At 42.1% G+C, this 15,049-nt stretch overlaps 1 protein-coding gene across 3 annotated transcripts in view; it reads right to left on the reverse strand.

The window, feature by feature from the left end:
- LOC113030805 (zinc finger and BTB domain-containing protein 16-A-like) overlaps window positions 1–14,762 on the reverse strand; it is an 83,072-nt gene extending 68,310 nt beyond the window's left edge. For 2 of the 3 annotated variants that reach the window (XM_026182525.1, XM_026182523.1), the window contains exons 1-2: window positions 14,597–14,762; window positions 10,215–11,541 (exon numbers count right to left, since the gene is read on the reverse strand). In XM_026182525.1, coding sequence (XP_026038310.1) covers window positions 10,215–11,452 — 1,238 coding nt within the window. In that variant the 5' untranslated portion in view covers window positions 11,453–11,541; window positions 14,597–14,762. Of the gene's footprint in view, window positions 1–10,214; window positions 11,542–13,869; window positions 14,577–14,596 lie in introns of those variants that run through there. The other variant, XM_026182524.1, reaches the window with a different exon arrangement.
- Window positions 14,763–15,049: the final 287 nt, after the last annotated feature.

A 15,049-nucleotide genomic window follows, 5' to 3' on the forward strand; every position in this document is an offset into this window, starting at 1 on the left:
AATTAAATGAGTGTCAAGTAGCTCATCAGTGACAATCTGGAAATTATAATGCCAATTAATGTGAGATTGATGATGTCTTTTTACGAAGACATGTCTATGATCAGCACAGGAATGTAAATGCTACATAGAGTTGCATACTATATATCCTTATTGTCATTTTTATAAATGTATAAAAATAAATCAACAGTGGGTAACAGCAGCTATCACACCAAGGTCATGTAATCAGTAAAAATACTGTTGGCTGTGACAGGAATATTAAATTAGATTAACATTAAATGAAGAATAATTTGGCTGCCTTAAAGAAAGAAAAATTTAAATTTGATTTTAAATATAATACTTAAAGTAACAGAAAAATTAACATGAGAAATTTTCTCATTTCTCAAAAAAAAAAAAAAAAGAGAAAGAAATTAGATTCATGATATGATAATATTTCTACAGTGGCTATCATGTGTGTCAGCACTTATCAGGACAACATTAAAATATGTGAACGAACTGGAGGCTAATCAAATCTACTGATCACACCAAGCCTGTTTTGGCACAAGTTTAATTTAATCAGCTACTAAAGCTGACAACAACAAAAAATACAGACACTTACATACAGATTGAAGTTTTAAATGCAACTCCAGTGAGACTATTCTCAGACTCTCACTCTGTTTTTAGACATTCTTCCTTTTCAAGCTGACAAATCTCCCTTCAATTGAATTCATCCCCCCACCTAGCACGCAGGCTGCACGAGGGGGTCGGCATATCCATCATCGGCTCTCTCCCTCCGTTAATCTCTCTGGGCGTCTTCGGTCAGCAAATACATAAATCAATTATGGTTTTAAGCTTTATGCCATGATTTACCCAACTGATCCCTCCTGGATTACAGCGGAGCTTAAAATGTGTCGGTCAGGGCTAAAGCTGCAAGTCGCCTTGACATTCATTGCACTCCTGCCACGGCGCTCACCGAGCAGCATGTCAGTTGCCAGAAATATGGATCGGAGAGCATTTTGAATAGTCTGACAGTCAGACAGGCTGCTTTGTTATAACATAATCACATTCATCTTTAGTAATACAACTTTTAAGAAAACATTTAACTCTTGTAGCCTCTTATTTAAGGTTCAGGGTCAGGGCTGAGATTCCTGACAAACCCGTGAAGAAATACTCAATGTAAATTATTATAGTAATAATGTTTTTAGAGGTTAATCAATGATGTAATCTAAAAAACATAAAAAGCACCACCTCTAACATTATTTACTCAAATTCTTGTTCTTCCAATTAGTGTGTTGAAATAAATAACTTTCGGGGGGGGGGGGGGGGGGGGGGGGGTTTGATGTATTTTAATACTAAAGCATAAATTAGGGAGTATGGAACTATTAACTTTTGTTTGGATAACTGTCTCAAGGAACACTAACAAAACAAATAAATCTCATAACCCACAAAATCTGATAATGTTATTGTAGCAAACAACTCTTTTGTGCAAAGTATTGATTTGGTGGTTCTTTATGCCATATTAGTTCTTGTTCAGGTTACATAATTGTAAAACTCACCCACACTGTTTTTACTTTTTTTTTCACCTATAGAGAAAAGTGGTTGTGCGTTCACTTAAACAAGCCAATAACCTGGCTTACATCAGCAGCACTTCTAAAATAATCTGATTTTGCATATCGATTTGCTACTCGATGTTAACTCGACTTCTCACTCAGCAATTTAAAGAGGAGAACGCTGAGCTTATGCTATCAATAACATTAAAGCTGTTGCAATTATATGTGGCCTTGCCCTCCAGCTTATGAGCAGATAGCTAGCACGAACCCAGAATCAACCTGTTGAGCAAACATCATCCGTCAGTCTCTAAAGAGAAGGATAAAAAGCTCACGTTGTGCTGTTCTGGCCTCATTTTCCTACCTGAGAGCTCCTTTGTGACAGGTGATGGTGGAGAGAATGGGGGGTAATTTTTATGACCAGCTTCTTAGTGTGCTGGTATCACTCCATTGGGGCCCCTTGCCAATCTCTGGCAAACCATTCAAGTGGCAACAAAGAGGCTAATTAGTAGCTCTCTCGCTTGAAGCTGCGAAGGGCTCCGGTTTGATACTTCCCAGGGAGGCTAGGGGGCCTCCGAGGTGGCGGTGGCAGCTATTTCACACACATACACACAGGCGCATACTCACAGGACATTTGTGAGCACACTTGGGTTGGCCCTTTGGCTTCAGCACATTTACTCATTGTGGCCGTCCTCCCTACGGTCCGCCAGAGTGATAGAATCAGAGAGAGGGAACCGGCACATCTTCTTTCATGTGGCGGGGACCCGGAGAGGGGATGCTAATGGGATATCGATGGGATTAGAACCCACAGCGTTCAGGTCCAGGAGAACAGAGGAAGGGCTCCATGAACCAGAACTAAAACCCACTGAGCTTTAAGGTCAGATCATTCTAATTCTATTGACTTTTTCTTATTTAATGGGAAAGCTGACAATGGATGCATGGACCTTAATACAGTAAGAAAAGTCTGCCAAAAGGCAGATTGTAAAATAGAGAAACTCTGCTTATGCATTTATCTGTGCGGTAATTTACACACAGCCTTTGTGCCACAGCCTCTCCTCCTGCCAACACTCGCACTGCAGCTTCTGGGACTAGAGATACACATCAGGAAGTTAGGGGTGATAATGCATTTGCATGTCACCTGATAACTAGCAGTAATTAGCACTCCCCTTGAGTCCCCACCCTGGCCTCTCAAAAAAATACAAGAGAAAAAAATCCACAAGCTTGCATGGTTACAAAGAAGGCCAACTTAGAGTACAGTATGTTATCATTAACCCTCTCTCCAAACCACAAGTTCCCCCACATAGACAAAAGATGGGGGCCTCAGTGTATTTGCTTCATAGCACTCCAAGCCAGACCGCATCAGCAAAGGCCACGTCTGCTGAGCGCTGTTAGCCACACAGAGGCAGCTGGTCACACCGAGTCAAGCTGCTAACTTTTATTGCACAAGCACACTCCCTCCACTCTTATCTCAGGGAGGAAGGCGATCTAATCTGCTGCTTGATTAGATCGCCTCCCTCCATTGCCACAGCCACTGTCTGCATATTGGTATCCCCCAACCCCTATCTTGGTGCTGCCCTTCTCTTACTTATCTTATTTCTTACCACCACCACCACACCGTTTCCAAAAAAGCATCTTTTCCCCCCGCCCTCTCTAAAAAGACTACTTTCCTGTGCCACCTGATGACATCGCAGTGTAGGACAATAAGACGCTTGATCTGCACGCTTGTGTGCGTGTAGTATATTCCACAAGATGCAGCCCCCTGAGTTAAGTCTTTAATCGATACATCTCCCTATCCTGACAGTGAGGACAGAGCCCAGATCTGAGATCACAGCGATGGCGGTGTAAATCTTTACGGTTCAACCAGAGCCTTTTAAAGCCTGTCTATAATTGGGACTCAGCCAGCAGCTGCCTCGGCTCTGGCTATCACCACGGGCCTGGTCAAAGCAGCAGTTCCTTAGGGGCACAAACAAACACCGCACCTCCAATAGGGGCAAAAAAAGAAAGCACCTGTGCGAGGATAAAAGGGAAATGATGTGGCAGCCAGACTTGAATAAGCCCTCTGCTGTTGTCTGTGGCTTAGGTGTTTCTTGGAGAGGTGTTTTTCGTTGAGTGAGGCTTTTTGTGCTATTGGATTATTACACCAACATGTACTGTACCTCTGAGTGCAAGCAGGGGAGACTTAACTCACTGAGTGATTTCAAATAGAGGGTAATCCACTGCCATGTAATGGATGCTTTGTTGCCCAGCTACTTTCAGGAAGCAGGAAAATGCTTGCACAGTTTTACAGGTTAGAATCAAAAGTCTGCTGCTCCCTTAGTCATTCTTATTTAAGATCAAAGGCGACATACTGTATTCAGTGAGTAAGACTGTGACAATGAAGCAAATATCTGACTACCTACTTCAAAGCACAGATATTTATCCTTTATTGTTAGCACATGTAGTTTTTTCCCCTACTTTTTACATTTAAGATGAGCAGGATACAGAAGGGCTCTTATTTTGAGGTCAACAAACACTCTGGACTGCTGTCTGGGGATTTTGCACAAACTATACCGGATGTCACCTCTCAAACAACAGCAACAGTCTGATTTTTTATACACACACACACACACACTCTATTTGTGAGGTTATGCACTGTGATCGGCACAGACAGTTTTCTTACGGCATCAGAACCTTGTGGTTTTGTTGTATGTCGAAAGAACAACACTGCTCAGTGTTGTAGAGTCTTCAGTCTAGCTGCTAATAGAAATAAGAGCTATGGAACTTATGAGATAATATTAATATATCTAATCGTGAGAGTTAAAACGACATGGCCCGAGGTAGTTGGCTACCACATTAAGCTACAACTGCTGTGGTTGCAAAATGGGCGCAGTGCTGTGCTGGTTTGAAATTTTTGACAGGTCCTTTTGCAATTTTATGACAGGCACTATCAATCACCACGAGTGAAAAGACTGGTGACTATGACTGGATTGTCGACTATATCACAGAGGATGTTATTCCGTGTTTCTGAATTGTCAGTTTGACCACCAATCACAAAGATCCGAATAGTTAAAAAGATAAGTTAGTTTAATTTTAAATGCTTTTACAGTTTTTATTATATGTATTCAAATAACTTTATCTAACCATAACAACATGACAACACCATAAGGGACTTATATATACATACACATACATATATATGCATCTTATAAAGACATCGAAAGGTTTTGGGGGTTTATTTTGGTGCATCTCCACATTTGCATGCTGTTCGATTTATATTTTTGTCAGTGGTTTTCATCACTGGATGCCATCACACGTATTCCTGTAAATCCTAACCCAGACAGTTACAACTGGAAAAATTGGTGAAGTGCGGAAAAAAATATATCAAAAGAAGTATTTTTTTTATATATATATATATATATATATATATATATACATATACATATATACATACACACACACATACATACACATATACACACACACACACACACACACACACATATATATATATATATACATATATGAGTATATAGACATACTGTATTTACAAAAAATGTGTGTTTTTGTTGTCATGAAACAGGTGTATTTATTAGTTGACATTTGGTACCATTGAGTCCCTTCGACTGTCTTGCAGGCATCCTTTATGCTTATTGGAGCTCACTGGGGATGGGGGTGGTGGTTAGAGCAGGGCGATATGGCCAAAAATATTTATCACGATATATATTTGAAAATTTGCGATAACGATATAACTGACGATATAATTGATGCAAGACAAAATACAACTCCACAACATTACTAGTGCAAAAAGACAACCTTCCTTTTATTTTCACTTAAACAAGAAGCTGGTTTTTATGTACATTAAAGCTATATAAAAATTTAACAGTACGAATACAAATTCCTTGCTGAAAGTTTAACCAAAAGGCATTTCCAGTAGAAATGGGCTGACATATCCTGAGCATAACCATGTATAATATCCACTGAAGTTAAAAAGAGGTGCTTTGCAACATTAAACTGCAGTGTGCAGTACGTATTTTTCGGACCATAAGGTGCACGGGATTATAAGGCACATTAAGCGAAACAAAGCAGTCAGATAAATCAAACTTTATTAAACTCATTCTTCTTGCTTCCTCCACTTCTGTACCATTGATTCATTAATGTTGAATTCTCTGGCAGCTGCTCTATTCCCATGTTGTTGCAGTATATTAATGACTAACCTCGTATTGTGGATGGATTATCTCAGTTGTTCTCCTGACTGAAGTTTGGTCCGTTTACAGCATCCTGCCATGCGATTGCATTTGTCTCTAACTATCAGGCACGTTAACTTTTATAAGTGGAAAAGTGTTAGTGTTCGTCCTCCAGCTTCACTGTTTATGTCATGCTAACATAGCTGTGTCGCTAGCGATCACGTAGCACATCATTATATACCAGCTAGCCCAACTTCAGTAACCCTACAAACGTCACTGCTGTTTAGTTTCCCGTCTTCATTTATGTTGGAAGTGATAGCAGAGCTGTACGTTTGAATTTATTCAGAAATCTCTCAGTCAGAACATGCTATATCATGCTTGGGTAACTAGCGAAACTAGCGAGCTAACTTCCGCTAGCTTCCTGCTAACTTCTAACTCCGTTAAATGTAATAAATTTTGTTTTCATGGATGCCTGGAAGTTAAACTTCATAGTTACACCTGGTAAAGCAGCAATGCTGATCGTTTTATTAAAGATGAAAGAATTTAGACAGTTTTTAAACTCTCAGTGATGCTGCAGTGTTGTTTGACCTGAAGGTTTACGGAGTTTAGGACCCAGATTACTCCCAGATTTAAGAGCATCTTAGTCTGACAAATACGACAATAACGACGGCCGCTTGCATGTTCTGCAAAAAAATGTGCTTTGTCGTGTATCTGACGGACAAACGCCAAACCAGTTCCACATCACTGAAGTTGCACCATTTTTACAAACCAATTCTGGTTCATTTGTTTCACTCAACAATCGGCCATGTGCGTATGAAAACAAAGGCACTGCGCATGCGCGTTTTACTCCCATTCTATCGCGATATTTCATTTTCCTATCGTTGCCTAACATTATACCGGTATTACCGTGAACGGTATAATATGGCCCAGCCCTAGTGGTGGTTAATTGTTGCTAGTGACCAAAGCAACCGAATGTCATTGTGTAAGGAAACAACATCTATACCTTCCAACAGCTTCCCCTTAGTGTGCAGGTTACATACGTGTGTGTATGTGCATACATTGTTATCACCTGCAACAAATGCATTGGACCGCTATCTGAACTCAATCTGCTCTTGGTTTACTAAGAAGGAGCGCCAAGGGTTATCTGTCCCACTCTGATATGCACAGATAAGGGCCTTGGGCCTGCTGTTTAAACACCTGCGGCCTGGGGTATTAGAGCGCCCTCCGTCCCCTTTGCCACAAAAGAGGAGGAAATGGAAGAGTGAGCGCTGCCTGCTACTGCTGAGGGGAGTGTATGTGAAAAGTAATGAACACAAGTGTGTGCGCGTGCGGAGGTTAATGCGAGGGTGATTATTTCCACCGCTGCCAGCCTCTGCCCCAAACACTGCCATCAATAATAAAAATAACAGGAGCGAAAACAGAGCAGACAAAAAGGAATTCATTGACTTATCCCGTTCATTCATCGCCCCTGTGCCCCTCCAAAAATAAACCCAGGCTGTACTATGAAAAGACACTGCTATAGCATTGATACTTATCAGTAATGTTTAACGGCTATATGCTGGAAAAGCTCCTTTCAAACAGGCTCTTTTTTTTCACTTATGTGATGTACATTACAGCGAGGGTCAATCATTTGCATGAGAATGGACGATTAAGTGAAAGAGATAAACCCAAGGCTAGTTCCCGTGAATTGGATGCTGTGTTTGGAATACCAAGCAGAGGAGCCCCCCCCCCCCCCAACTACCCCCACTGCCTCTGCAGAATTAGCCCCCTGCATCATGCATTTATTTTCTAAATAATCACTCAGGCCCTTCCTGTGTTGATTATTTTCTCAGTGCAAGGGTTGCTAAAATATTGCTGTAATCCTGTCTGCCTAAAGCCCCAACAATGCACACCGTGGGCTAAATAAATCTAGGGCTTGTCAGTGGGGACGTGAGCTGGTGGCCTGATGGAGGGAAGGTGGAGGGGAAAAGTTGCCATGGTCAGATAGACTTAGATTAAATACAAGGAAACTCAGGCACTTATAAGTCAGAGTAAACCTTTCATTAAGCTCATTTTTGTTTGCACAATAAGTTAAACTTTCAACATCAGTGCTTTTACAATACCCAAGGTAAAATACAGATAACACAACTACTTATAAAGTAGTTCAAAGAAGGCAAAATCCTCAAATATCTATAGTTATCTTAAGATAGTCAATCATTAAAGGAATTAGTCTAAAGTTAAGTTAATTGATCAGCTATCAGATCAGAAAAAGCAGGCAAAAATCTACTTCTGACATAACATTCAATATAAGCTTTTTCCCTTCAATTATAATAATTTATTCTAAACTGATGTACATTATAAGGCTTTCATTAACCTAATATCAAGGTAGCATCTCTGCTGCTTAAAAAGAAGCAAACACAGTCAATAAGCAACTCCTTACACTTGTTTTGCCAATACATAATGAATTCAGTGTTTTTATGAAAGGTTGCAGAAACTAGATTTATACAGGAAGTGGGCACTTTTCGGTGCATTCATTTAAACATAGAAGCCCACATTGACACCTCACACCACTGACCTGTGCCACATCTGGAAACAATTAGACTCATGTTTGACTTGACCTGCCCGCACCTAAGTGAACTTTGCCAACTTTTTTATGCGTTTGTTGCAGAGGCAGTGCTGACCCTGACACAGTTGCTCCGGGGGAATGATGCGTAATTAGTCAGAGGGAACACGACTCCACTTGTCTGAAATAAAACATCTTGCATACCCATCAGGACGATTAAGAAGTGTGACAGGATAGCCATAAAAAATAAGCAATAAATAAAGAAAAAAAAGAAGAAGCAGGGACTGGATATGATACCAAATGACCCACAGTGGAGTTTGTGAGGACACGAGAAGCGTCTGAATTATCAAGCATCTCAGGCAAAGCGGACCTTTCATGTCAAAATGGCAGAGCAGACAGCGGATGATGCAATGTTTGATTTCTACACTTCAGGAGGCTGTCAGGACAGCACATACAATATTAAACAGTGTCGTGTCGGTGTATCAACCAGTGTAAATTAACCCATTAGTATGCTATGGGGTGAGGCGGTGAGATCAATGCATGAAACGGTTTGGAAATCTCCTTTGATACAAGATTTCCCAGCTTGAGTGAATTGATGAAATTCCTCTTGAAACACAGGCAACCATTTCACACGCCACACTTTTTCTCAAGACAGAGACGAGCGTAGCCTGTCCGTTAACGCAGTTCGGCTACATTAATGCATCTAAAGAAGAGGCTATTGTGCTTCTTTTCTTTTTAAAAAGTGGCTGTAAAAGCCTGCTTAGGATGAACTAATCATATGCGCAAAAGCCACTTCTTTTTCTCTCCTTATGATTTTTAGACGTGTAATATGAGTCAATGCAAAAATCCTCTTTAACTTAATGAAAAATTAGCTCTGATCATGAAGGTCACACAAATATATACACTGTGACTTCCTGTATGTCTTTAATCGAGTCAAACCTATTCGGTAATATTTCTTTAACTTGAAAGTCTGGACTGAATCACTTCAGTGCTTAGCCATGTATGCCAAGATACCAGCTCAAGAATGATGGGACGGGTGATAAGGTTCAAATCCTCCAGTGAACTTTAACCACTGTGCATTCCTTTGCATTGATTCAAGCAAACACTGCAGGGTGAGAAGGTGGCCTTCAAAGTAAAATTTCTTAAACATTACGACAGCACGAAAGAGAGGTCATGCAAGATTAATATTCAGTTTGCTTGCTCAACCAGGGTCAATCCAAATATGACAGAAATCCAGTGAAATATATCAAATTGAGCAGGGTATTATGTCAGAAAAAAGGGATAGAGAGATTTGAAAAACTTTCAGTAATTCAAGTGAGGTTTCGGGGCAAAAACTCTGGGGGTTTTTCTGGTTTACTGTCACTCTCCTGTCCAAGAGCTACCTCCTTGTCTCAAAGCCCAGGTTCAGCACTCATTTCCTGGACTGACCATCTACTCCAATTATCAAGCTAATAAAGGCCCCCCTTGTGCAGTTATGGGAAAGGGGAGGGGAATTGGTTCCAGGATGAGGGGGTTCCACTTTGGTAAGTGTGTGTGATAGCTGCCGCCCACATCTTGTAAGGTGTGACTAATGGTCTTGGACAATGTTAAGACAGCACTCCTTCAGCGGTCACCTGGACAGGCCTGGTAGTTACTGAAGGAGCAAATCTCCAAGTTTGAGCTGTCAGCCACACAAAACTAAGGTTTCTGTGATTATAAAAGGATGTTACTATTTGCTATTTCTCATAATTTCAAAGCAAAAAGCTGTCCACTTTAAATTATTAACAATAGGAATTAAGTTACTATGTGGATCATGAATTAGTAAAATGAAGCCAAGTGACTTAATTTCACATTCTGATGCACATCAAGAATTCATAAATAAACATTCAAAATTTCAGTCAAATTAAGGGTAGTTGAAATGCTAAAAAAGGGACACAAATTTCAAGAACAAAACAATTTAAAAAAAAATTTTTTAAGCAACTATCTTCAGAAGAAAAGTTGTCTTACCTGTGCTGCTCCACAGCTTCATTATCTGGTAGCTCTGCACCGCAAACATTGCAACGTTCATGCTGGTTCCTGCCGTCTGGTTTCATGCCCACTGCCAGCTCCCCAAGCTTGCTGAAGAATTCTCTCTGGATGAAACTCTGAGGCAGGAGTCCCCCATAGGCACTGAAGTCCATAGACATAGCCAGGGCTGGGGACATGGGCAGAGCGGACGCCATGGATACTGGCATGGACATCATGGCATCTGATTTATGATTGACAGGTAAGGAGTAGAGAGAGGCCAGATGTTTCTCAGTCATTCCAGCCATTGCTTCCATCCCCATCTGACTGACTTCAGCTTGAGAGTCGCCCATGCCTTCGTCACGGACGTAATGCAGCTCACGGGCACTGGTGATCACGCTGCTCCTGGTTGGCGTTCCGGGACCATCTCTGTTCCTGTCCTCCCCACTTCGTTCTCCATTGCTGGAGGCACTGGACTCCATGTTCTGTGGGCTTTCGTGGCCATTGCCACCCATATCCACTTGCATCATCTCAGTCTTGATCTCAGTCATCAGTTGGTTGGAGTTGCCGTGAACTAGTTGTTCACCACCAAAGCCCTGCTGGAGCAGAGACTGGCCGATGCTCATCAGACTGTCCACAGCAGCTTTGGTGGGACTCAGGGTGGAGACACCAAAGGAAGTGGAGACGGAGGGACTCTGGTCGACAACCCCGGGCATGTTAGAGACTTGCTGTGTACCTGACAGATAGGGGCTCCCCATGGAATGCTTTTTTGAGTTTTTGGCTCCATTGTGACCTTTGCGCTCATCGTCTTCCTCTGTGCTTCCATCGTTAGCGTTGACCTCAGCATCATTTTCATCTGAGGACTGGATGGTTTCCAGGATCTTCAGGCATTGCTCTTCTAAGTACTCAATCTCAAGTATCTCGGCTGCATACAGAAGGTCATCCAAGTCTTCCACCTTGGCCTGGAGCGTGGCAGTGTAAGCATACTCCAAAATCTGCTGAAAAGTCTTTGGTGATAGAAAGTCCAGGGTATAATGCTGGCTGCTGCGGTGAAAGAGGATTTCAAACATTTTGCTGGTGCAGGCTAGCACAGTCCTGTGAGCGTGAAACTCCTGGCTGTCTACCATGATGACCACGTCACACAGAGTTCCAGCCAGACGCATCTGGTTGGCCTTCTGCAGCAGGGAATTGGGGTGGTTGGGGTTCTGAAGCTGGATCATACCCATTTTAGTTAAATCCATGATGTCGATGCAAACCACGAGGCCGACTCATGAGGCTCTCCTTCCCCGATCAACAATGTTTTTAGCTATCTTTGTAAACAAGATGAAACCTGTATGGAAGACAAGAGGGGAGAAAAAAAATCAGCTCTGGTAGAGTATCATGAGTACAAAGTATCATGAGTTAAAAAGATATTAGTCTTTACACATTTAAATCCAACATGCTCAGTCTGCGTTTTTTTTTTCTTCCCTTCAGAATCTGAATGAATGAAAGGGCTTTCTCTTTTGAAAATTTTTTTAAATTCCAGTTTATCATAAAATACAAGTGCCTTTCATTATTGCAATCACGCTGCAAATAAATGTGATGAATTTGTTACGCTTATTTAAAACATACCACCTCTTTCTCTCTCTAAATGGCAAGTGTGAGGCAATTGCAAATATCCTGCCAGTGTGGTAAACACTCCACTCAGTGGCATTGTTCTTAAATTCAGCAGAGAGTATTGACTGTAGATTTCTGAAGGGAAACAATTTGTGAGCCAACATGCTCAACCTGCATATCAATCAGTCCAACATATGTTACGTTACAAAGATGTCTTCATTTAGTTATCTAATCGGTATGTACACCAGTTAAACAAGTGTGAATTGTGGGTTTTCACTGCCGCTCGGTTCACAAAGACCATCAGCAGCCTTTCTGAAATTAAATAGCATCTTACTCAGTATTCTCATCACAGACGGGAGCAGAGAGCAGCGGCCAGAAATGGGTGGAAAGGAAAGCAGGATGAGGCAAAAGCACACAACACTGCTGTACCAAACACAGCTCTCAGTCGCTAATGTTGAAAATCGCAAATTTGTCCTCCTCCTACTCCTGTTAACCTGATTACTGAAGTTAACAACGCAACATGCTCCCACAACCCTATACTTTGACCTGCACCAAAAAAATAATTAAAGCTGGCTTAGATTGAATACACAGATTCACCACTACATTCAGTTTAACACTGAACTATGCTGCTTCTTCATTGTCCCAATTAACTAAACAGTTATTTGCCACTGCACCTACTCCAAGTGAAGCAGGAATGGTCACCAGATTAGTGTCGCCTTTGACCTACAAAAGCTCACTCAGGGCCAATTTTTAGGTTTTCGGAAGAGTGAATAAGTCAGGCTTATGACAAATGACAAAGTGTGTCAGATGAAGTCTGGTGAGAAGTGACACGCTGTCTAAATTTGTAATATTATTATTGCTTTTATTAATAATAATCTTCAAATTAATTTTTAAAGATTATGAAACAGACAACTTGGGCAGCTCTTTCCCTCCCTTCACACCTGTAAAAAAAGAAAAGAAAAGGAAGAAAGAAGAAAAGAAGAAAGGAAGAAAGGAAAAATAAACCTTGAAAAAATGATAAGGTTTCTTTTTCTTGCCAAACCTTCTATAATATATAAATAAGATCATCTAAACACACTGAATCTGAATATTCAGGGGGTAAATGATGCTGCACCTATTGTTAGTGCTGAGAGTAACGGAAAATAATTCTCCCGGCTTTTGGGGCACTGGGCGGTTTGTCTTTTCCGTACCTTGACAAAAATCGATGTAGAATGTAGGTAATGATAAAACCACAGGTTCTCCTCTAACTGAAATTAGCCTCTCAGTAAACAGAGATCATGCCTAAAACCCGACATTATCTTTATTGCAGGTATGCCAATAGCGCCGATTTATGGCCCCGTAAATGATCAATGCTTGTTGCGCTCTGTGGGTTATCAACTAAACTGTGGCTTCACTGGGATGTAAAGTTGCTGTCTGGGGACTTTGTCTGTTTTCTATTAATAAAGGAAAAAGGCTGCGTGGGTCTAGACGGCGTTAATTTTAGCCAGACGCACCAGACAAATTATACACAACATTATGCGTTAAGCAAAACATCACGTACTACATTAAGTACATTAAGCCTGGAGAGATTTCCTCCCAGGAGGACGATATGGACCGCTGACAATAACCACATCACGCCGACTTCACAGAGAGGCAGCATAATCAATCTGATCACGAGTTGTCTGCCATAGCGCGCCTTGACGAGCCAGCCACAACAAGAATAAACAGCGTTCAATATTCCAGACCATGAGCCACACTGACAGACACAAACGCGGAGAGATCAAAATGGTACGGGGAGGGGGGGCAATCAGATACCGGTGCCTGCTAAAAAAGTACACGCGACACAGACGGCAGGCAAGGGTCTCCGATTTGAGCCAGCTCTCATTTGATCAACGCACAGGTGGACTTTGAGGCATGATGAACACTGTAGCGCTACCTTGTAACAGTGAAGGAGAAAGAAGGGGGGTTTGGTCTCGGGAAAGCTGCCTAAGGGATAAAGAGGAAAAAAAGAGTGAAAGGGGAAGAGAGAGATCAGACACACTCGATAACAAATCAATTTGCCATCTGTTACCAGTTCCCCCACCTCACAGTGTGCTGCGCGTGCTACGGCGAGCCGATTATTGGTAACCAATCAAACATTTAGCTGGCTGTCAATCAATGGCAGTGCGCCTGTACAGTGACTGGATTTACGGTTGTTTCGTGTGTAAAAACCAGTGTCTCTAGTCCCCCATCATGATGTCATCACGGCTAAATAAGCCACGCTGGTGCGTCTGGAGACACAAGGACAAGCATGAGTGTCGCCGTCCTTAAAAAAAAAAAATATGGGCAAAATTTCCACCAAAACAAGCTAACGCGATTTCAAAGTCACACGCAGCGAGGCGTCATATGTTGTCTGGCTCCCCGTGAAACAGCCAGACCTCACGTCCTCTGACTGCGATCTCCAGAATACTAACGAGCCCGAGAAGAAGAAGGGGGGGTTACGTCAACCTTAACATCTCTACACTGAGCTACAGTGCGTTAATGCAAACTTCAACACCTTGCAGCGCAATCAGGTAAACACTTGTTTTCATCCAGAACTCCGGTGCGCAAGTCCAACTCGCATGCCAAAGTCGCGTTTGCAGTCAACTTCAGCGTGAGGTTGAATGGGGACACGCATAAAAAAGCCGATCCTCAGCACTATAAACACATCAAAACATCCATATGGTGAATGAAAGTACGCGAAGAAAACAGTACTAGATACATGCAGAGTAGCGGGTCTGGCACTTGTCGCCGGGAAACTGCAGCTGCATTTAGCCCGGATTGGTACTCACCTAAGTTGCACGTTTTGATTCCGGATAGTGCAGGGGGATTGGGGCTACAGCATAGTAAGGCAGTTCGCAGTACCCGCTCTCAGAACATGCTCTAACTCCTTTCTTCTCTCGCCTTAGCAAATCAACACGGCGCTGACGTCAACGCAGCCAGACGAGAAGCAGGCAGGCGGGCAGCCGGCGCTGCGCTCCAGTCCATACAAACACTGAGAAAGTGAGACACCTAGGGGGCTGTCTCATGTCAAACGCCTGTGTTACAGTATGGCAGTGAAAGGTGAGCGACACTGCCCTCTCTCCAGCTTCCTGAACGCACACATAGCCTGCGGTTGTTCTTTAACTCGAGCCAGGAGCTGACTTATGGGTTCGGCGTTACAGGAGGGAAACTCAAGAAGAGGGGCTCATAAAAAAAACCCTCTAATATTTTCACTCCATTCATATCGGTTCAAAAATTGGTGT

This window comes from Astatotilapia calliptera, chromosome 10 (assembly GCF_900246225.1).
Source record: "Astatotilapia calliptera chromosome 10, fAstCal1.2, whole genome shotgun sequence".
NCBI lineage: Eukaryota > Metazoa > Chordata > Actinopteri > Cichliformes > Cichlidae > Astatotilapia > Astatotilapia calliptera.